The 25,045-nt window shown below is 39.6% G+C and overlaps 1 protein-coding gene across 1 annotated transcript in view; it reads right to left on the bottom strand.

Moving 5' to 3' along the window:
* Positions 1 to 2,934: 2,934 nt before the first annotated feature.
* OXCT1 (3-oxoacid CoA-transferase 1) overlaps positions 2,935 to 25,045 on the bottom strand; it is a 142,747-nt gene continuing 120,636 nt past the window's right edge. Inside the window, exons 15-17 of the mRNA XM_032626760.1 lie at positions 17,872 to 17,952; positions 11,763 to 11,864; positions 2,935 to 5,136 (exon numbers count right to left, since the gene is read on the bottom strand). Of these exons, the coding sequence (XP_032482651.1) occupies positions 5,095 to 5,136; positions 11,763 to 11,864; positions 17,872 to 17,952 (225 nt within the window). The 3' untranslated portion in view covers positions 2,935 to 5,094. The remainder of the gene's footprint in view (positions 5,137 to 11,762; positions 11,865 to 17,871; positions 17,953 to 25,045) is intronic.

The following is a 25,045-nucleotide window of genomic DNA, read 5'->3' as shown; positions in this document are numbered from 1 at the left end:
CATGTTTTCCACTAGTAAATTGGTTTAATAAACACATTTGGAAAGCTACCATGGGCAAGTCACGGAGTTGTTATACTAATATACAAGATGTTAAAAACAGCACATAGACACAATGTATGCTACATTCCAAAGTGAGGCCACTATGCACACATTTTGGAATATCTGGCTAAGAAACAGACAACCCTTAAACCCTTACTTATATTGGGTGCATAAAAGGGCTGGGAGCTGGAGATTAAAGGCGTATTTGTGGAGCTTTGGAGAGCTATTGGGCACTCTAACCCAAGAAGGCAAAGTAGGAGATGCTACCTCCTATCCCTAAATCAAGAGAGAGAAGCTTCAAATACAACATCAGGGTTTAAATGTGAGCCTGTGTTTTGCCGAAAGCCTGCTTTCGGTTAGGTTTGTTGGATTCGCTGGCAAACTAAATACTCTCTCACACGAATAAACAGCTTCAATCAAATCTTTAATAGAAGGTGATTTAACTTAATTTCAATATACAATCATTAAAAGGAAAGGAATAAGAATATTAACAGAGTATATAAATTTCAATATACAATCATTAGAGGGAAAGGAATAAGAATATAAACAGAGTATATAACAGAGCATACATCACCGAATCGGGCCGACACCTACTTCCAGATCCAAGCAGCAGCTGGGAAGTCCCGAGTAAGAACGATCTGGAGCCCCAGTTGGGAAGGGTCCAATGTTCGCTGATCCCCGGGAACTGGTCAGATTCCCAAGGCCCAGGAAGCTTCGTGACTTACTCCCTTCTTTATCTGTTGGTTCCCAGGACTTGCTAGCACCGTTTCTACTGAGCTGCATGCAGTCTAGCAGTTCGGCATGCAGCTCTTTCAGGGTCCTTGTTTAGTCAAAGGCCTATTGTTGCCTCTGAAGCCTGAACAAGACTATTTTACTACCTTCCCCAATTATAGACAGCCTGGTCTGTAATCTTCTCTTGAAAAATTTAAAGGGTAACAGATAGAATGCCTAGGAATGAGCCCAAAACATAAAATGACTGCATTAGGTACCTGGGCTCCCATGGTTTGTCAGTGTAAATAGGATCCTATGTGATTCATGCTAGAAAAAAGCCAGGGTAGTTGCCTGAGGTCGTTTCCAAGTGGACCACCCGGAGTGGCACCCCATTAAAGGCAATGAGGACCATGATAATCAAGCATGCTTAACCTCCACAAGCAAATATCATCTGTGTTTGATTGTGGCTTTGAGTGAAGGAATTGTCTTATTAATTACTTACCTGGATTGGTATGGGCATCACTCCCATGAGACTTGCTATGTGGTACATGAAAGGTGCCTTTGGATGATTTCACACAGACATATTTAATATTATGGAACGAGGACACTTCAAGTATATGTCACACAGTCATGCCCTTAGACCACATGACATTTATTGATATTTATGCGTAAATCCACTTTGATATTCAGTATGGCAGTGGGAAGTGGGAAGGCAGTGTAGAAAATAAAAGGACAGGAACAAGAGACAATTCTGGTAGTACTGACAGACATTTTTAAAAAGATCTGTCAGTATTTTTGCAACCAGATGTATTAATTATATTTTATTGAACCATGGTGGAAGATAATATATTCTCCTCATCTTAAAAATGAAGAATCTGAAAATAAGCTGAAGAAACTCAAGGTAATGTTTTATGAGGAAAGGGAAGAGGTTAGTGCAAGGAAACCCATCCATTGAATAAATCTCTGCTTACACTTCCACTGGAATCATTTTCAAAGTTGTGCTGCCTATACTGCGATGTAGAAGAAAACCTCTACCCACAACCTTTCTACCCACTGGGTAACACCTATAAATGTTCTTACATATGTTCTCCGGGCCCAGGGACAAGCAGTTTTGCTTGTATTCTGCATACCTTCTGTAGGAGACCAGATCCCTCCTAGGACTCAAGAATTACCAAAGCTGATTGAGTTCACACTCTGGGTGCAAGTGGCAAAGGCATCTGCTCAATAATACATCTGCTCAAGCAAAAAGGGGAAATTTTGGGCTCATTTACAAGCATGGATGGAGAGAAGTTGGCCTTCGATATGTGCAGAAACAGGAACTCAAATACCACCAGGATGCCTCCTCCCTACAGCTGCAGTGTGTGTTTCCACTTATTTCTCTCCAACTGGAGCTCAGCTTGTAGCGTGTGTGTATTGGGGTGGGGATGGGGGGCAGGATGTTGGTGCCAGAGTCACATTCTTCTTATGGCTTAGGGAACAGGAGGAATCAGAAAATTAGCTTCTCTGTCATCTCCAGTTTGTAAACAGAGGATAAATAACCTGAATGGTACATTTTGGGTCATACACCCACCCCCAGGTATAATCACTCTGGACAAAGGAGAGCTACCAAAAGAGGCATATCCTGAGCACAGGCCCAACTCCTTGGCCAGGGGGTGAGTCTGTTAGGAGAGGGGCAACACAGATGCTGCGTAGACATCACTAGAGCCACTTCAAAATGCAAGCAAACGCAACACCCCACTGGGAAATTACTGATGTATGTGTATCCTAAAGGAATGTTACATAAAAGCAAAGAAATATTAACATGTGAAATCTGGGATAATCAATTTTTATAGACAGATCATTGACTTTGACAAGGAGCAAAGTCGGAATTCATCTAGGTAAACATTTCATTTGTTCTTTCATGAAGGATAATAGCTTTTCTTTGGTAAGATCAAAAGAAAAAGCAGGGCTTCCCTGGTGGCGCAGTGGTTGAGAGTCCGCCTGCCGATGCAGGGGATGCGGGTTTGTGCCCCGGTCCGGGGGGGTCCCGCGTGCCGCGGAGCGGCTGGGCCCGTGAGCCGTGGCCACTGGGCCTGCGCGTCCGGAGCCCGTGCTCTGCGACGGGAGAGGCCACAGCAGTGAGAGGCCCGCGTACCGCAAAAAAAAAAAAAAAAAAAAGAAAAAGAAAAAGCAGTAACTCGATTAGAAGTGGTACAGTGTGCTAACTTTATTATTGGCTATTCCACCAATCTCTGTTGTATTATTCCCATGTTTAGGCACGCCATTCCCAAATGAGAAAAAGGACAATCACACCAATCTATATCAATTTGGAATACTTATTGCACATCTTAATGCATTTCTTAACATCCATGGTACTCTTTTTTTTTTCCACGGTATGCGGGCCTCTCACTGTTGTGGCCTCTCCCGTTGCAGAGCACAGACTCCGGACGCACAGGCTCAGCGGCCATGGCTCACGGGCCCAGCCACTCCGTGGCACGTGGGACCCTCCCAGACCGGGGCACGAACCCGCGTCCCCCGCATCGGCAGGCGGACTCTCAACCACTGCACCACCAGGGAAGCCCCATCCATGGTACTCTTTAATCAAGAATATAAAGCCATCTACTTAGGATTTGCCACTCAAAGTGAAGAACATTCTTAGAATCACAGAATAAGTAAGTTTACAAATATAGCAACCATCAATAATCACACATTTTCCGAACCATAACTCTAACATGGATGTATATCATTTCTCCAGACCTGGCAAATTCTTTAAAAAGTCCATTTTACCGGTACTGGGAGAGTATGCTTTCAACCATGCAGCCAGCCAGAGGGACCATTTTATATATGGAGTGTGCTTCTCACAAAAAAACCCTCTCCTTCCTCTGAAATGACAGAACTATAGCTATATCTGAAGAGAAAGTGAATTTCAGTGGCAACCATCAGCTAAGAACATGCATAAATTCCTATATCTGGTATGAGAGAAATGGTGTATCACACTATGCCTACCTCTGTCCAGAGGACAGCAATCTGGCCTGTCTTCAGGGTGCCTGGACTTTTCTCCCATTTGATATGCAGGATGCTTGGTATACTCCCTGGGGAACTGTTTGATACTGAGGATACCTCTGAGGAGAAGGTCCTTGCAAAACCTAATCCATCATGTTTATTTTCTAAGAATGAAGTTCACTGCTCTTCAAATCCTGGATTTGCTCATCAGTATTTCCCTTAGTTTGATAAAGCTGAATTAAAAGTACTTTGTTCAAGGAACAAGCCTGGGCATTAGAAATAACACTGTTCTTCAGAAAAAGGCATTCAACATTTAGAAACTTTTCTGAGCAGAAAAAAGAGGCCCTGAAAAGCAAGGATTTTTTTAACTCTGCTGTCACTGTTACTATGGGTTCACGATGAATTACCGCACAGCCCCTTTTGGTCTAAGAGGTGGTGTTGTATAAGAAGCCCACAGTAACAGAGAGAAAGACACTTAATGGTCCCTCTGGATACACACAAATACTGTACGGTTTGAAAATGAGAAAACTGACTAGGTCAGTTAGGCTTATAGCCCTCTTGCTAAAAGCAACTTTAATCTTTGGCAAAGCACAGATGGTTATTTGCTTTGTTTATAAAGGCAACTTCTCGGTTGGATGTCAGCACCAATAGACCCTATACCCTTCGGTCTCTCCCACAAACCAGGTTACTTCTCCCACACAGAGATGTTCCTGTTTGCCTTCTTGGGCATCTACTTAGTTACAAAAAGTGGGGGGGCTTAGGAGGGGTGGGAGAAGGGATGCTCTAGGGAAACAAGATGTAATCACAAAATCAGAGGCTCCAAAAAAAAAGACAGAGGAGGCCAAAGGAAAATCATAACCCTTAAGACAGCATTTCTCCTGATTAAAATTCACACAAATGTTATCTTTCAGGACTAGTACGATGCTCCCCTGGGTATACTCTGGGTGGAGTTCATTTTCTCCCTCATTCTTTTTTTTCTACGTGTCATGATTTAGTTAGGAGGGAAAGTACATCAATGAAACTCTTCCTAAGTAAGGGCCTATCTTGGTACAAACTGCACACAATTTAATGTACATACCACAGAAGATGAAGATAAACCCAATGTGAGCACCAACTGTAAATATGACCTTCTCAGCACTTATAAAGCAAATAATATTTTTTTTCTTTTTGTTTTTCATTAAAATGTCACAGTACGCTTGAGAGAACAAAGTCTACATGGCTGTATAAAGCATTAAGATGATAGAAAACTAGTCAAAAACTGCTTGTTAGATATACAGTTATGATTACTGATGTCCTTTTAATAAAATCCTATGTGGTTAAAATGAAAAACACACAGCTTGGGACAAAAGTCTACTCCACATTTCAAATTGCGATCTGCTGCATTGGTATGAGTTTTGGTGAAACCTGGTAAAAGAAAGAGAAATAAATAAGCAACTTATGAAAAAACCTCGTGGTATAAACATCTCTACTTTGAATTTCCAAACCTGAGTGATGTTTGGAAACAAGCAGCCTTCTCAGGAACCTCACCAGGAGTTTCCTCGTTATTTTCCATTCTGAACCACTGAGAAAAAGAATACCTTTTCCATTTACATTTTGTATATTTAGTAGTTCTCAACCTTCTTGCATTATAGCTCTTAAATTAAGGATCATTGGGCTTCCCTGGTGGCGCAGTGGTTGAGAGTCCGCCTGCCGATGCAGGGGATGTGGGTTCGTGCCCTGGTCCGGGAAGATCCCACATGCCGCGGACATGCCGCAGAGCGGCTGGGCCCGTGAGCCATGGCCGCTGAGCCTGCGCATCTGGAGCCTGTGCTCCGCAACGGGAGAGGCCACAACAGTGAGAGGCCTGCGTACCGCAAAAAAAAAAAAAAAAAAAAAAAAAAAAAAATTAAGGATCATTAAGACTCGCAACTAGGAGGAGGTAGGGGAGGAGCCGCGGGAGACAAATAAAGGGTCCAGAAAACCAAACTATCTACTGAAAGGACCACTGAGCTCTGAGACTGATGAAACAGACACAGAGCAAGGCACAAGTTTCAAAATCCTCAAAATAGGTCCAGTCAATTCACAATTTTGTTAAGAGATACTTAATGTAGTCTTTGGATGACAAACTTTTATCAGAAATTTCTGAGCAGAAAAAAGAGGCCCTGAAAAGCAAGGATTTTTTTAACTCTGCTGTCACTGTTACTATGGGTTCACGATGAATTACCGCACAGCCCCTTTTGGTCTAAGAGGTGGTGTTGTATAAGAAGCCCACAGTAACAGAGAGAAAGACACTTAATGGCCCCTTGGATACACACAAATACTGTACGGTTTGAAAATGAGAAAACTGACTAGGTCAGTTAGGCTTACAGCCCTCTTGCTAAAAGCAACTTTAATCTTTGGCAAAGCACAGATGGTTATTTGGTTTGTTTATAAAGGCAACTTCTCGGTTGGATGTCAGCACCAATAGACCCTATACCCTTCGGTCTCCCCCACAAACCAGGTTACTTCTCCCACACAGAGATGTTCCTGTTTGCCTTCTTGGGCATCTACTTAGTTACAAAAAGTGGGGGGGGGGAGGGTTAGGAGGGGTGGGAGAAGGGATGCTCTAGGGAAACAAGACGTAATTACAAAATCAGAGGCTGCAAAAAAAAAGACAGAGGAGTGGAAATGATATAAAGGCAGTAAAAAGATACCAAGTTATTACGAAAAGGAGGTAACAGCATTAAAAATATTAACTATAATTATGTTCAATGTACAAAATAGCAAATATATTCCTAGGAGTCTTGAAGCAGAGAAATATGAGGACAGATCTACATTTAATGGTAAAGGTGGTGGAAGAAGAAACCTAAATATAAGTAGTCTGGCTTAATTTTGACTGATTTTTCACGGTGTAATGGCAGGTACAGATTTCTTCATTTAATCTGGCAAATATCCATTAAGTCTGAGTAACAGGCCCCACGGACAGCACAGTAAGGAATACTAAAATTTAGGTGATTTTTGAGACCTTCAAGGATGTGGCAATTGAAGTGGGTCTAATTTGCCTTCCAAAATAAACACTTAATATTTTTTTAAATGAATGAATGAGTGACTGGATTAGATAAACTTCCAAGAACTAGAAGAAAGGTTTCTAATAGAGGTTAAGTCGGTATTAAGAATAGAAGAAGGCAATCATTTGGCTTTGATGAAGTTAAATATTTCTAGTTCATTTGTAAATTGTTTATATAGTCTTCACAGTGTCGAGAGTTAATGCCCCCTTCTCCATTTTTCTACCTAAAGAATGACATGTCTAGAATAAAAAGGATAGGAATGGCTTGGTACATATCCATATCTTAGGATAAATGAGAGCTCATTCAGACTTGCCAGCTCCGAGAACAGATATATCATAATAGACAAAGTAATAGACATTAATAGACAAAAGTCACAGCCCACATTTGCAGAGATATTCAACTCTACTGAAAAGAATAAAGATATATGGGCTCCGAGTATTTAGAAAGTGTATCTCACAAACTATCGATTTTCTTTTTTTAAACAACAGAGCAACTGTGGAAATAATTTAATGAAATAAAACTCTTTTTTGACAACAGATCAATAGGTGATTAAGGCCATAAAGCACTAATGGGTGCTTTATGGCATTACCTTTAAAAGGAAACTGGACACCTTGATTCTTTAAACTAAACATCTGATCCTTCTCCTTGTCATGTTGGCCCTATTTTCAGCTCTTAGTATCATTTATATCCTCAGTGTGGAACTTGACTTTTATCAGAAAAGAAGATGAACCTTTATGTAGACTGACTTGGCCTGTCTATTTTTGTACAGAAAAACATCTACTGAACCTCCATTTTTCATCTGTTCTCTCACAGTCTCATCAACATTGTAAGTCCATGTAAGCTGAAGCAGATTATCCTTCCAAAGTGATCTACAGGCTATGCACAGGACTATATGATTTAAATGCATAAGATAAGCTAACGAGTTGTCTTCCCAGTCCATTGAAATCCAAAGAGTATACTGTTTAATTCTGGTATAATGCCAGTTCATAATAGATATTGAGAGTACAAATTTATTCAACTTGGCAAAGAATGCTCACAGCTGGCTTCTTTCAGATTCCACTGCAAACATATAAATAGGCAGGATTCTTATTTGATGTTTTGCCACTGGTGGTTTAGGTGTATTCCTACCTAGAGAACAAGACCAAGGCCCCTAGGAGGAGGAACTATACCAATTTGTTCTATTTTACTCACGTTTCATAGCTCAACATGGGACATACACTTGGTGTTTAATAAATAATCATGGACGACTAATAACCTCTGGAAGCTTATTCTACCACATGATGTTCAACTATGGATTCAATTTACTTAAAAATTTTTAACTTAAAAAAGAAACAAATATTCTAGTTTAAAAAGGTCCACAGACATATATAGTAAAGAAAAACTTATGTAACTCAAGCATGCATCAGAAAAGAAAGAAATGAATAACCAATTGAATTAACTACTCACTGAAAAAGATACTTTGCAGATCATGGAATTTAAGTGGTGGAATGTCACCTTTCTTTTTTCTTTCTATTTGACCCATCAAATAGCTGGCAGTAACACACTAAGTGATGCAAGTATAGCCCAAAAAATTTAAAGAAATTTAACATTTTCATTAGCTTGTCACAGCTATAATATGAGGAACTGTGCAGTATCACTCTGACTCTTTGAAAATGAATTATTACTGGATATTTATTTGAGAGACAGAATGTTTTCAAAATGTGAGTGCCCTGGGAAAAAAATAAACCAAAGGACTCCTTAATTATAAAAATGTTGGGAGCTAGTAGCATTAAAGAACAACAGAAAAGCATTTCTGCACAGCATCACAATCAAGCATGTGTAGAGGGTGTGTATGGCTCTACCCAGCAACAGTGCTGGGGTGGAGCATTTATTCCCACTTCTCACATTCCCTTCCATGTGGAGGGACACCTATTAGTGTAATACTCTGGCCTCAAGTGTGTCCCTTAATGGCTCAACTAAATGATGATTTGGGCAGAGGAACTGGGGTATGTGAAACTCAGCCCAACTCTTCTTCCTCATCGGGATCAGCCTTCTGTAGGCAGCACGTGCTCTATTTTGCTCTCAGTCACATGGAAAGAAGCTCAGCAGTAAAGACTTGCCCTTGTGTAGAAGGCCTATGATTTTCCATGGCTGCCTATAACTGGGAGCTGAAGTCTTCCCCACTTCAGGGGCTCGTATCTGGGAAGGCTTTTGTGGCTGTACACCAAAGCCCCATCCTTCATTCTGGGCTTTATAATGATGATGTTTTTAACCTCAAATTGTCCAGCTCCCTTATCTCTCTCAATAGATTCGGAACTCAATCCCCAAGAAATATAGAGGGAAGTCCCTTTCTTTATAACAACTGCATTTTGAAGGAGAGTGATGGTATGGAGCAAGATCTCTGTCCATTATGGGTTGGCTTCTCTTGCTGTGAACTACTCCTGACCAGAATTTTATTTTAGAAGTGTGATGAAGGTTCCAGAAATATAGTCAATATCTGCTTTTTTTTTTTTACAAAATTTCCACAGCTTCCTTTGGAGTTCTAGATATAACATGACCCTTAAGAGAGTTTCCTCCTAATTGAAAAGAAAACTCTTTTCAGCTGGCACTATGGTTACTACGAATTTTTTAAGAAGCTATTTCGGGTGATACCTAAGGGACACATTTTCCTTTCACATTTTTTGTTGTTTTTGTTAATTGCACTGTGGCACACAGGAAAGTCTTAGTGATTCTTTTTTTTTTTTTTAATGCCCAAATAGTTCATTATAACTATTATTTTTAATACCCTGAAACAACAATTTTGTCATGCCCTGTTATCTGATGCTGTCGTATCTTGTCTTTTTCTTTGAAATTCTCAGGATTTTCTCAATCAGCTTATATCCACATTCTGTATCCTTTGCCCATACACTTGCCCATATTCTTACGTATAGAGGACCTTTTCCAACACATGTTCACAATTACTTTGACCTAGGTTTTTACTTTTTTTTCTTTATGCAACAACCTGTCTAACTATCCTCTTCTAGAATGTTCACTTCTCGGTATACAGTGAAGGCTGAGAAATAGAAATCCTTTCTCAAACAGAAATCTTGAGCAAGTTGTAATGTAGTCAGATATAGAGTAAAATGCTACCTATGCAGTAATAATCTTATGAGATGTCTTCTGAATTTTGACATGGAATACCTCTGAATTATCAAATAAAGAGATGTTATCCCAATGTACTTTTATTATTAAATGTATCTTACTGATAACCCAGCTATTAGGCAAAACATCTTATTAATTAGAACACTCCAGACCCTAGCCTTACAAAGATTTTGATACACATGACTTCATCTGTCAGGGTCTTAAAGAGATGCCATTGATCATCAGATCCTCAAAATCCAGTTCTTCTGTCAAGATGGTTTAGCTGATACTACACCTTTTCAGGGCAACACTGACATAAAAATTAACATTTCATTTCAACAGCTTAATTTGGAGGAAACAAGATTACATGTCAATGTCAAAAGAGAAGGAGGGGTGGTACTGTGATAAAAGAGGGGCCATAGAGATATTTTTCAATGTATCAAGATGTGGAAACTAGCACTTTAAGAAAAAGCAAAAACAGTAAAAATACATCTTTTTCATTCCTGATTTACCTACGTGACTAAAAAAAAAACCCAAACCTGATAACAATGAGGATCTTTTTTGCAATTCCCTTTTGCAGCAGAGACTGGAACATTCTATAGATCTCAAAAATGCTATCTGCTGAAGAAGAGACTAACTCATCCACATAGGGAAAAAATATAAATAGCTAATTAAGTAAGAAGAACTGTTTGCTTTTATCACTGGAGTAAGGAATTCTAAACAGTTAAACTATAAACAAATCCCATTTTTTACCCCCTGGGGTCATTGAAAAGTTAATTAAAGATGAGCTTTTCATGTAAGGTATTGTTGGAAAGCTTCTTTTTTTCCAAAGGGAAATTCAAAAAAAGGTTAATAGACAAAGACCTTCATATAATACCAGAAACAATTATATGTGGATAATGAATTATGCAGCAAAATTGTTTTTACAGACATTTGTTACACACTGACAGGTACCAGCCAAGCATGTAGTACCTAAGGAAGAAATGTATGAAATACATGCATGATTTATCAAGTAAGTTTTATTAAATTACCTTCTCCAGGATGGGTAGCTGCAATATCTCTTCTCATCATAAATATATTTCATTTTAACACATAGAGCTGTTCTTAAAAAGTTATGTGAGAAGTAAAGTCTATTTCTTCATTTTCTCAGACACATTTCGACTTTACATTTGATTAACTTCAAATGGACTGAGCTGTCCTCTTGACCCCCATTAGGTAGGTGATTGGTGATTCATAAACAATCACTTATATTAAAGGGCGATTATTTATATTACAGTATTATTCTCTTAGTTTTAAAAAGGGATTTGGAGATTTCTTAAGTGGATACTCCCCTGATGTTCTTATTTGCTTTGTAAGTCAGAGTTTTAATGCACTAAGTTTTTCTTCAAATACAGAGAATACCTATTTTGTGACTATAAATCTGGTGGTGTCAAAAGCTCAACATTCTAATATCTACAAGGGATGGAACAATCAGGCAAAGAAGTCAATCAAAGAGAAAGTCGTAAGTCATAGATGGGTTTAAAAATAAGGAAGTACTGTTTCTCTGAGTGTGGCTCGCATTTTTTAGTTAATTAAGTTTGGCCACAGCTGATACGTAACCCAAGAACAGAGGATTGCAAGGGACTTGACAGAAAGTAGCTTTGAGTTGAAGCTCAACCTGCTGTTTCCAGCAGCTCCTGGTGTTTCCTCCCCCTTCTGACTCCTGAGCCAGACCCTGGCCCATGAGCCACAGCCTGTTCCTGCTGCCACCTGCTCTCAGCAGAGGCACCCTTCCTTCCACTCCTGTTCTCTGCTAAGGTCAACTCCAAAAATGATCACAAATTAATGGTTCATGTCGCATAAACACCCATTAATCAAGCTCAGGATATAGGACAAGTGGCTGGATTTGTTCACAGAAACACTTACTGCGAAATCGCACCCAGTGCTCTTTTTTATGTCATCCACTGTCAGGCCTTCCCAGAGTTCAATCAGAGTCAGGCCTTTCTTGTTGTCTACGTCAAATACAGCCTGTAGAAGTCAAGAAAATGACAATGACAATTTCTATTATGGTAATTATTTTATAGCACAAAACAGAAATAACCTCTCAAGTTCTTTAAGGAGAGAAAAGACTCAGGATAAAAGACTGAAAATCAGCAATGAAAAAACGTAAACCGTAACTGCTATATTTTGGTGAGAATAAATGCCAACTCCCTAACTGGCAGTTAGGGAGCTCTGCTGATGCCAGAAAATAAGTGAATGTTGACTATTGATGGCATTTGCTACTATAATAACCAGGTTTTTTTAAACTTTCTTTTTGTTAGATCTAACACTTTGGGTCAAAATTTCAATTTGATGATGAATAATGATTTGAAGAAAGAAAAGAATGAAGAAAAGCAGGGAGGGAGGAGGTATTTGGAAGGTGAAAGCACAGGGATGATGGGGGGAAGCTGATCAATGCTTCTGGGTAAACTACAGGAAACAAAAGAAGGTGCTCTGAAGTAGCTAGGAGTAATTATAAAGGGATAGCGGGCCCTGAAAGACCACCCCCATCCCCAGGTAAATAGTAAAGCTTTCCCTTTAAGTCCTATGAAAACACATAGATCCAAAAGTAGAGCATGAGAATCTCCCTCTGGTATGGAAATCAAATGAAGATGCTTATGTTTAGGACAGCATGAGAAGGCTCACCTCACCCTAAATATTGCACGACAACATTCTGGTTGGTAACACTAGGTGATGGCAGTGCCAACTGGTATAGCTTGACCCAAGCAACCTGTCATGTCTGATATAGAACGCACATGGTCACACTCGGTAATATGACAACTTGAGTGGAAGGGACCAACAAAATCATGTAATACAACCTCCCACCCAAGAATTCTTTAAAACGTTCTTCTGAGATGGTCACTAGGGCTCTGTTTAGAAACTTCCAGTGGTAGGAGGCTCACTGTCTCAGGCAGATTGCCTGTTGATAGGAAGCTCTAACTGCAAGAGCCATAACTGCTTCCCTATGACTTTCACTCACGGGCTCTACAGTAAGTTGTCCTCCCATGCAACAGGCACTGTTCCCTCTTTCAGTTGTCATGGTTAGTCTTCCTCAGACTTAAATATTATTCTTTCCAGATTGCTCCTCTCCTCTGGGTTTACCTTAAATTCAACTATTATTTTCAGGCTTAGAATCTTTATTTTCAGCTAGCTTGGAAGTCAAACCCTAAATTGTCATTTTTAAACACACTCCTGGTTAGGAGGCTATTAAGAAGACACAGCAGTGTGTACTCCAATATAAAGTTTTAAAAAATGTTTAAATAAAAATAAAAAAGAAGACACAGCAACATGCAGAGCAAAGAACGCTGGCTTTCAAGGTGGACTGGAATTCCAGCTCTGCCAACACTAGCTATGCAATCTTTGGTGAACCTGTCTTCAGGTTCACCTGCATGTGTAGATGGATATCAAACAAACCTACTTCCCAAGATTTTTATACAGGACAAATATAATAACAAACCTACTCTGAGCAGCTGGCCTCATGCCTGGGACATACAGCAAGGGCACCATAGAGGCATATGCTTTTCCTTAACAGCTTAACTTACTGTCACTTGTGCATGAACCCAAATCAAAGCCCCCAAATGCTTATTTGTATCCAGTTAATTGATATTTCTCCTCAGGAGGAAAACATCAAGGGGACCAGTGATACTTGCCTTCTCTGTTTGTTTGATGAATTCATAGATAACCTGGTTGATTTTACTGGAAAAGATTATTTAAATCTAGGAGGAAATATTTCAGCAAACTTCTTTTTTGTTTGCACATTTTTATGTTCCTAAAGAAACGTTTTTTAGCAGAAATGTATTTTGAGGGGGAAAAAAATGCTCATCTAGGAATGTCCATATGCTTCAGTACGTTATTCAATTCCCAAATGACAATTACAAATTTTTTGTGGTACGTGGGCCTCTCACTGTTGTGGCCTCTCCCGTTGCGGAGCACAGGCTCTGGACGCGCAGGCTCAGTGGCCATGGCTCACGGGCCCAGCCGCTCCGCGGCACGTGGGATCTTCCCGGACCGGGGCACGAACCCGTGTCCCCTGCATCGGCAGGCGGACTCTCAACCACTGCGCCACCAGGGAAGCCCACAATTCTTTTTTTAATTGGACACTTTTCCTTTGCAGAAAGTGTGTCTGGAGCATCATTCATACTGATTTTCTTTCCCCTGTATTATGAACAACTACAAATTTATCAAAATGGAACAAATAAGAGAAAAAGAGCCTTTGGGGTGTGTTATTAAGAACAGGGAGGAAGAGGATTTGGGGAGAAGACAACTTTGGTATCATGAATATAAGACTTCAGTGATTGAGAAGATAAAATCTATGGCAAATGACTTACTGCTTTTTAAAACCTTTAATGAACACCTTTATCAATCCCTAATTAGCTCTCAAGGTCAAGGTCCCTAATTTCCTCTCAAGGAAAACTAAGCATCTATGATTTTTAAAAATGGGAAATTTACTTTTGAAATATTTAGGAAGATTTCCATTTAGTGGTATAAAGTGTAAACAAAAACTTGATAAAAATGGACACTAAAACCTAAAAGCTACAATCAATTGTTCAACTGCCAAGAATAATATTTCGACTACTCTGTTTCACAGATGATACTTTTATTATTTTTTCACTACCATAACAGGCTGCATTACGGATAAAGCAGTCAGTCACAGCCCAAGTGCTGGTGAGGAAGGCCTCTTTCATCACATCATTCTAGCAACACGAAACCAAGAAATCAGGGTCATAACATCTCCAAAGCCTCTTTCAAATGGCAGGCAACTAATGGAATTTTCCTTAAGAGCTGAAAATGGAATTCTAGTCCCATATCACTCTGGCAGAGTGTCCAGAGTCAATGCCCTTAATGGCACTGCAAAATTTATTAAACACCTACAGGATACCGCACAGGGGTAAACGCACCACTCCTTTCCCTGGGGCACTCGAAGTTCCATATGTAGCTGCCTTTCACTTTACTCCTTTTTGCTACACAACACCATCTGCCGTTAAGCCTCCAATTATCCCCGTCTGCTAATGAGTTCACACATCCGTTCCAGTGATGACTTCTCTGAGCTCCAGGTGCCCGCGGATGTTCCGGATGTTAACTTACTCCGGAATATCAAATTGAGTATGTTCAAATGGCACCTATTCTTTTCCTGCCTCCCCTTGCTCCTCCCTTTCTCTTCCTACAGACCCAGCCTTCATTAAGGATACAACAGGTCGACCATGCCTCTAGCCAGAAAATTCAGGAATCACCTCTGCCTTAGCAACCACTTCCCATTCATCATCGAGTTAGGTTGAGTCCATCTCCTAAATCTCTTTGAAATCTCTCTTTCTGTCTTGTGGTTAAGGACCTTGATATTTCTGGCCAACATAACTGAAGGAGTCTCATCTCTTCTCCCCCTACTCTACATAAAAGCCACAGGGCTCTTTGTAAAATGCAAATCTAATCAATGGTGTCCCCAACTATTAAAAATCACTGAAGGGCTCCCAAGTGCCTTCCAGATAAAACCCAAATTTCTTAACAAGACATTCACACTCCTTTATAATTTGGTCCCTTACTGGCTTTTCACCTTCAGCCTTCAGAATCTCTGGCCATGCCCTCACTCCACATTATCCCACTCACAGGTCCTTGAGTAAACTCTGTTTTCTTAATTCCTCGAGGACCCTGCCAATGTTTCTTCCCTTTGCCTAGAAGGGCCTCTTTGGTCTTATTCTCACTTATAAAACTACTTATCTTTCAAGAGTCCTCACTCAATCTATTAATTTTCCCATTGAGAAAAGTACAGTATTTATTCAACAGGCTTTCACTGTGTATGGGTCAAGCATTATCCTAAGTGTTGGACAAACAGTGATGAGCGAGACAGGCAGAGAGCTCAAAGGTTATTTCAATACAGTGATCAGTGCTGAGTTAGGGTAAGTACTAAGACTCACGGAAGCACCCAGAAGACTTGGGAAGGGATAAGGAAGACTTGCCAGTGAAGAAATTATATAGCTGAGACATAAAAGATGAACAGGAATTAGCCAGACGGTTGGGGTGGGGAGAACATGCCAGGGAGAGAGACAGGATGTGCCAAGTCCCAGAGAAGCATGGCGGGGGCGAGGGCAGGGGATGCAACATAGTGCACACAACATTCAGCATGGCTGAAGGAGGGAGAATGTTAAGGCAAAATGAGAGAAGCTGAGACTGGAGGAGAAAAGATCCAGACTGGGAAAAAGTTAATATTTGACACCACGCTCCCCAGGCTGTTAAGCAGCCTTCCTCTATGTTCTCAGCTCAGCATTTGGCATGTCTCTCTCTCATGGACTTTATCAGTGTACCTCTAATACAGGCTGGTACTGTTGCTGTCTACTCTCCTTGAATGTGCTCCTTGGGGGCAAAGACTGTCCTCCTTTCTGTATCCACTGTTGGCAATAGTCGGCTTCAGAGAAGGAGCTTAAAAATGCTTATTATATGGATAAATGTATGAAACAACAATGTGGATAGAAAGGGTAGAAAATTTTTTTAAATGGCAGTAAAGTTAAGTAATGTATGAGTAATGGCAAGTAATGTATGAATAATGTCATGAGAAAATGTAGGTATTAGATGGTAAGTGCCAAAATGAAAGGTGGACCACTCTGAAGATGAAGTTGTGAGTGCTAAGCTATCTGAAGCCTCTTCATGATGAATATGGAAATTGCATTAGACTTAAGGGATGGATAGGATTTGGACAGGTAGAGTTGAGTGGGAGTTGTTGCACGTAGAAGCACTAAACTGGTAAGAACAAGGTCAGGGCATATGTGGAGTGGGGATGTAGGGAGAGGGCTTACCTGGGGGAAGAGGAAGATCAGGGGTAAAATGTTGCTGGAATTATCCTTAGAAGCTGTACCACCTTACTTTATTAAAGAAAACAGGATCAAGGACTGTCTTGTCTTTGATTTCAAAGTAATGGATTCTTTTCAACCAGTCCTGTCCATGGTTTTGGAGGGGTTTATGAAATGATAAGACTCAAGGAATAAATGGTGAGATAAAATATTCTGCACTTTTACCCACTTTTTCTTCTCTACACGTCATCTTTATGGATTCCACATAAACAACCCTAGAGGAAGGCACCATTTAGGATAGAACTCTCCTTAAAATGTGGCTTCTGAAAAGTATTATGAGCCTTCTAACCTACTTCAAAAGGCTGTTTTAGGGTGCTTCATACCATACCTGAATGAGGGTTCTAAACCAGATTAATGCCAAAAGGAACAGCATCATTAAGAGAAAACAAAGGAACAAATGCTGATCTAGAGAATTCTGTTTTGTGGTTCATCAAGATACTGAATCAAGAAAATGACACCCTTCTAGCTCATTTATGAGAACTATGTCATTCCAACATCTTAGGCTCAAATCTGGGTCAGAAAGGTGACTGTAGCAACCAACAGTGAAGTTTCTCTCTGATCTGAGCAGTTTCAGTTGTACCATTAACCAATATTTTCTATTTAGGAAGATAAAATCTAGAGGTGCACTAAAATGGCTGGTGCGTTCTAAAGTCTGCTTTATAAAAGAGGGCTGAACGCATGCAAGAACCAAAGAATAGATTTCTTGGTTCACTGTGGGGCCTGTATTGCAATTTGCACCTAAATGATTAAAACCTAATTTTTACTGAGTTTCCTAAAATGAGATCCAACAATTTGTACTTGTGATTTGGGAAAGCAAAGAAGAAAGGTAGTCTTAACTTTGTATATATCATCCATTTTAATAGCCCAAGTATAAGGATCAGTACAACTTTTATTATATCACACTGTCAAAGTTACCAAGGACAGTATTTCAATTCTGTGTATGTATATGCATATTTCCAGAGAATTTCACATTAAGAATTCTACATCTAGAAACATTAAATTGATGAATCTTCCTATTAGGTCTACCCACGGATTAAATTAATCCTATGACTACCAATATAACACACTTTTAGAAGGTAACAAAAAAGTTCTAAAATGCTTATAAAAAAAAAAAGGTGGTAGACATTTAGAGGAAATAAAAGAGAAAGGCACTTTACCTTTTCAGTAATGATGCGGTTGACACATTGTTTTCCTGTCAGTGGTAATGTACATTTCTCCATGATTTTATGTGCATTGCCCTGTTTGAAAAAAGAAACATTAAAAAGAGTAATTACGAACCAATTCTTATTTAGAATTGGTATAACACAGGACAAACAGGAACTGTCAGATAAATCGTCTCCTAAGTACAGTCTGTTTGAAATCTTTGCCCAGTCATGCTTTTACTTTCTTTCTGGAGGCAGCTTGTGTCCCTAAGATAATTTAGGGAGAGTGCCAAATGAATAGCCAAAGGCATAACTGATTTAGTTGGGAAACATCCTGCCGCAGATCTGACCCCTCAAGCCTCAGCCCTTAGATCATATGATGGAGAAATTTCACTTCTAGCATCCTGCTAATTTTTCTCTTCCAGGGAATGGTCTCCTTGACAAATGACCTATTATTTACCGAGGGTAGGAAGCATACACAGAATGCAAATGCATAATATACCTTTTTTAAAAAGTTTTAATTTTATTTGTTAAAAACATAACATATTCACAGAAAACAGCAGTTCTTGCCTCCCTTCTGTATGCTTAGACCTGCTCTGAACAGAAATCAAAATTCAATTTTTTTAGCATTTACTTATGTACTATTTTACATTTTCTTCCTACCTCTGCATTTAAAATTTTTTTTAAGTTTATAATAAATTTTACTTTATTTTCCATTATGGTTTATTACTGTATATTGAAATATAGTTCCCTGTGCTATACAACAGGACCTTATTGTTTATCCACCCTATATGTAATAGTTTACATCTGCTAGTCCCAAACTCCCAATCCAACCCTCCCCTGCCCACCCCCCTTGGCAACCACAAGTCTGTTCTCTATGTCTGTGAGTCTGCTTCTGTTTTATAGATAAGTTCATTTATGTCATACTTTAGATTCCATATATAAGTGATATCATATGGTATTTGTCTTTCTCTTTTGACTTACTTCACTTAGTATCATAATCTCTAGGTCCATCCATGTAGCTACAAATGGCATTATTTCATTCTTCTTTTTATGGCTGAGTAATATTCCTGTGTGTGTGTGTGTGTGTGTATGTGTATACCCCACACCCTCCTTATCCATTCATACACACCCACACCCACACCCACATCATCTTTATCGATTCATCTGTTGATGGACATATAGGTTGCTTCCATGTCTTGGCTGTTGTAAACAGTGCTGCTATGAACATAGGTGTGCATGTATCTTTCGAATTAGTTTTGTCTGGATATATGCCCAGGAGTGGGACTGCTGAATCATATGGCAACTCTACTTTTAGTTTTTTGAGGAACCTTCATACTGTTCTCCATAGTGGCTGCACCAATTTACACCAACAGTGTAGGAGGGTTCCCTTTTCTCCACACCATCTCCAGCATTTGATGGCCATTCTGACTGGTGTGAGGTGATACCTCATTGCAGTTTTGATTTGCATTTCTCTAATAATTAGCAATGTTGAGCATCTTTTCATGTGCCTATTGGCCATCTGAATGTCTTCCTTGGAAAAATGTCTATTTAGGTCTTCTGCCCATTTTTTGACTGGGTTGTTTGTATTTTTGTTATTGAGTTGTATGAGTTATTTGTATATTTTGGAAATTAAACCCTTGTTGGTCTTATTGTTTGTAAATATTTTCTCCCAGCCTGAAGATTGTCTTTTCATTCTGTTTAAGGTTTCCTTTCCTGTACAAAAGCTTATATGTTTGATCAGGTCCCATTTGTTTATTTTTGTTTTATTTCTATTGCCTTGGGAGACTGACCTAAGAAAACGTTGCTAGGATTTATGTTCTCTTCTAGGAGTTTTATGCTGTTGTGTCATATATTTAAGTCTTTAAGCCACTGTGAGTTTATTTTTGCGTGTGGTATGAGGGTGTGTTCTAACTTCATTCATTTACATGCGGCTGTCTAACCTTTCCAATATCACTTGCTAAAGAGAAGGTCTTTTCTCCATTGTATATTCTTGTCTCCTTTGTCAAAGATTAATTGACCACAGGTGTGTGGGTTTATTTCTGGGCTCTGTATTCTGTTCCATTGAGCCTCTGCATTTTTTAATACTATGTTGACCAGACTATTTATTTCCTAATTAATCAGCTTTAGATATTATCTACTAACTTCTTATTGGGGTGTATGAAGACTTTCTTACAAACCCCCATCCTTCATTATGTTCAGTTCTCCCAGCATAGCTATATCACAATTTGTAGGTAACTCAATAGTCAGAATTTACACCTGCTGACAAAACAGCTATGTAAAATGGCTCATTGCTGGGCCAGGCAGTGTAGAAAACCATGATTATATTCACTTTCTCATATAGTGATTTGCTTTTCCTGGAATTTGTCTGAGCCTCAGTTTGCTCATTGGTAAAATGTGTGCATTGGTCTATAGTCACATTTTTTCAAAGTTTCCTTTAGCCACGGTACACTTTTTTCAAACATAAAAGAGGGACTGAGAGTGGAAAGCAGGCTTTCACCCATTAACCCCCTTCCCCCACCCCCTACCACCCCCCAGTATAGAGGTGGCCTCTGGGTCACATCTATGGAGCACAGTGGAAACATTAGCTCTGATGATTCGATCTTCAGATCATTTTCTTCTGATTATGATTCAGCTCCTTTCTAAGTATCAAGCACCAGGAGCCTAAATTAATATTTCCCTTGAGGCTGAAGGCTAATTTATCACATTTTAGATCTTCTATTAAAAATGGTAAAAATGCTTCTATTGCTTCCTTTTGGGATATGAAAGCACCACACGTGATGTCATCATCATCTTTAGCCATCTCAATGTTTTACCTTCTGAAATATGCACCACTACCTGGTTTACTTCTCTCTCAAAACTGCTGCTATACCAAGTACGATCAGAGGCAAGAGATTTCAAATAACTGGGCTTAATTAAGATTTTACTGCTTGTAATAATCTGTCAACTCACCAACATACTAGTAATTAAGAGGTTTTAGTATATTTAACCTAGTGTATGGCATAAAAGATACTCAACATTTTTTGAATGAACGAATGGGAAGAAAAAGGGAAGTCTATTGGGAATCTTGGGTGGATTTCAAAAGAAGACAAACTCTATTACTTTAATTTAGTCAAAAGTAGTGCTAAATACACATAGAGTAGATAGATGTTATACCTTTAACAAGTTATATGCTTCTGGGTCTTAATTTGTAAGACAATTTATAGCTGTAGAAATGAAACCTCATTTTTGCTTCATTTTTAATGATCCATTTTCATTCCCAGATTTCAAAGAAAGCTTGCACGTGTCACAGAAGCTTAACTAAAGAGCTGAAATTAACGATGAACATTCGAACTTCAATAGTTGTCAGGACTCCTTACACTTAATATAACTCAAATAAGACATGTCACAATGAATTCCAGGTTTGCCTGCGAACAAAGTGAACAATCTGTGGGCCTCCAAAGAACATTTTCTGCAGGGAGCTCTTACTTTGTTCTCATTATTTGAGCAAGATCTACACCTGGTGTGAAAGCAGCCACCTGGATTTCAATGAACAACCAACGCTGGTTTAGGATCAAGCGTGTATTTCAACTGACGGAATTAACTGTGCCCTACCAACAGAGACCTTTTAGAGACCCTTTTCCATGTAAACAGTATAGCTCAGTGGTTCAGAGTGGAGCCAAAGGACCTGAGTGCAAAGCCTAACTCTACTCCACACTAGCTGGGCAAGGTTCCTGTGTCTGTGCTTATCCATCGCTTTACCTCAGGGGTTATTGTACGTGTCCAGTACTTAGCAGGTGCTCAATAAGTTTGCGCTGTTTTTATAACCTATAATTAACATTCCTACAATCTACCAGGGAATTCTTCAGGAGCTCTTAAGTTCCTAAACGAAGTTGGACATAGAATTACACAGAAAATGGCCTAAACAGAATTCCTGAAAGCCACAAAACTAATGAAACGGCAACACGTATTTGGGGGCAAACCATATGGCTGGCCTAGGAAGCTGGCACCAAGAGTATTCTTGCAGTGAGAACAGTGTAGCTAGATGACTCCATTCACTCTGAGCTTCAAGACATAACACAGATCAAAGATAAAGAGAAAACGGGATGCAAAGAGAGATTAAAGAATGTCACAATTTCAGTATCCAACAATAGGTTAGCTATGAAGCCAAAATATGACTAACGCCCACTTGAGCATTCTATTCTAACCATGCCAGGCTGAGCCTTACCAAGTTCTATGATTCACAAAGGAGGAACAATCACTGCGTTTTTAGCATTTAAAAATAAATCCTGAAAAAGAGATGCAGTGTAGTGTGGTAGCAAAGAACACTATATTAGGAGTCCAAAGACCCGGTTTTGAATCTTAACTCTGCCACTTAATAGTCATTTGGTCCCTTAAATTCTTTGTGCTGTACTTTTCTGTTCGATTGCCTTGTCTTCCTCACCTGATCACGGCAGGAAGAAATGTTCTGCAAGTGCAGTAAAGTAGGAGGGGTTGAATCTACATTCCAATATTTTGGGTGAGTGGGGTCTTGTTCATCCTCATCATTCTGCTTCTTTCTTTCTCCGCAAAGAAAGGTCAGAAAAGGCAGAGGGACGGACACCAAGTGTAGCATTAAAAATTCTCTGACTGGACCCGAGGGCTCTTGATTTTGATATTTCCTTATTTCCTAATTTCACCATAACCTTGGTGAATAGCTAAATCTCTTTCCTCCACCTGCTTCTCTTTTCCCCACTGCATCACTTACAGGCCTCCTGCAAAATCTAGGAATCCACCGTTTTGATTTTGTATGACCGAAGGCGTTAATACTTTCTATTACTTGCTTCATGGTGACCTCTTTTTAATTCGTTATGTGCAATTTATTACTAAATCCTTCAGAAATAAACGACTCTGGTTAAACGATAATAAATTCCCTTGTTATCATTACAATAAGCTTTGTGTTATCAAAATAAACTTAATCCCAAATAAAAAGCTCTCTTTTTTACAACATGATGATTTTTACATTTGATGTCAACATTTCTTTCACCTGAGGCAATGGAGCATTCATGTAAGATTTTGCCTTACAACAAAACCCCATTTTATGCCCATCTTTTTTGTTAAGTATTTCTTCAGTGTGGCTGCAATATATTTCTTCTTTGGGAAAGCCCTAGTGATCAAGTACAAAGAAGGCAAAGTCTAGAAGTTGGTTGATCCTTAAGGGACCGAGTCTTTACGGGTGTATTCACGCCATCTGAAACACACACCACCCTGTACTTCTTCATCCCACGTTTGAATGGCAACACCCTCCCTATTCTACACGACTTAGCTCAGGTGTCAGCTACCCTGGAGAAACCATCTCCAACATCCCCTATCCAGTGCTGCCTCTCCAGTGTCCCAGGGACTTTCCTAGTCCGGTGCACCTTGTAGGTGCTCCTGTGTCTCCTCTACTCTCCACACATGTTGTAATTGTTGCCCTCTCTTTCCCCACCACTGGACTCTGAAACAATTTATCTTTGTATCTTCCGCAATGAGTAGAGTACTAGACAAACCACAGCGATCAGTAAATGCTGTCTGACTATTATAATTCCTATCCAAGGAACTCCAACAGCATAGGAGCTGTAAAATACCATGTGACTGAGTGGCTATGGACCACTGGAGGCTGCTTTTAGTCCTAAGAAATGTACTTGTACATTCCCAGCATCTCTGAGCTCACTAGGAGGAGTGCAGCTAGCAGAGGTGTGCAAAGGGGCTTACGAAACTTGGGGAGGCAGATAAAGGCATGAGCAAAGGGCGTAGCGAAGACACCTCAAGACTGCAGTATGGGGAGTTCCCTGGTGGTCCAGTGGTTAGGACCTGGCGCTTTCACTGCCGTGGTTCAGATTCAATCCCTGGTCAGGGAACTAATATCCCTCAAGCCATGCAGCGCAGCCAAACAAAAAGAAAAGACTGCAGTATGAAACATACAAATGTATAAGTAAACAGAGAAACTGAGTGAATTATACAATACTTATTCTACCTCTTCTGCTTGCTCTCTCCTACAGCTGCAAGGCTTGCATTAATCTGTTGAAAAGCGGGGCTACAAAGGCTGACCTTGGCAAGGGAATACTCCATACTTTGTCTGGTGGCACAATGAAAGCAAGGACAGGTCTCTCTTAGGGCTTGCCAAAATGTCATGGAAGAAGCTGGAGTGCTACCGCCCTTGCCCCTTCCTTCTATACACACACACGAACACACACAAAACAGATGATATAAAAATCGGGGAACGCTGTATTACAAGACCCATGACTGTCACATCACTATGATGATTGATGTGGTGCCCAGAAAAGAAAAATGGGATTTGCTAAAGAAAGAAATTCAAGGTACACAGAATAAAAGGACAAGATGATGATGATATTACTCACACTGAGTTTATCCTCATGGGATATTTTTGGCCTTTACACAGCACCTATTTGGTAGGGATCCCAGCAATCCATATAGGACTTCAGTGGAAAGGCTCGGCTAGCTCTGAAGCAGAGAATGGTTGCTGTTACAAATGGCTTTTATATGTGGATATAATAACAGTTTGTGGTTACACAGGCACATCCTCAGGGGAAGCCTAGCCAAATGAGACAATAGATACAGCAAGCCATTTCCCTGAAAATAGTCTTCAGGGCTTTGAGATCTTAGAATAGAAGGCCATTTTTCTTCAATATAATACAAAAATCTTTATCATGGCCTTTTATTTTCTCTCTAAAGACTGCATCCTATGCTCTCTAGACTAAGGATGGCAGAGCCTAGGACTGAGCAGGAATTATTTTCTCTTTCCATCCATGAATTGCTGTGATACCTTAGAAAGCTGCTCTTAGTGTCAGCTTTCCTATCAAGAACTATGGATGCTCAAGGTCACAGAATTTAAAGTTATTTGCTTAATTAAATTCTGTAAGACATTTTAAAGTGTTTATTGGTTGATGGACTGTGTTCTGCTATTTTCTTCCATTATAACATTTTTTTGCAGGCATGTCCATCATTAAAGGACAAATAAAAAAGACAAAACCATGTAAGGATTTCTATTTTTAATGGTGACTATCGTTTTTTCCCAAACAATCCTAGCCACGAAATAGTTTCATTAACAAATTATAAAATACTGACAAGCTTTTATGAATGGAAAAAAAAATTAAACCAGATGAAACTATGTTAATTACAAATTATCCTAACAAAAGAATACTTTATCTTGGGATACCTTTCAGTGTTG

This window comes from Phocoena sinus, chromosome 3 (assembly GCF_008692025.1).
Source record: "Phocoena sinus isolate mPhoSin1 chromosome 3, mPhoSin1.pri, whole genome shotgun sequence".
Taxonomy (NCBI): Eukaryota; Metazoa; Chordata; class Mammalia; order Artiodactyla; family Phocoenidae; genus Phocoena; species Phocoena sinus.
Note: the sequence above shows the minus strand (reverse complement) of the source record. Positions and strands in the feature narration are given on the sequence as shown.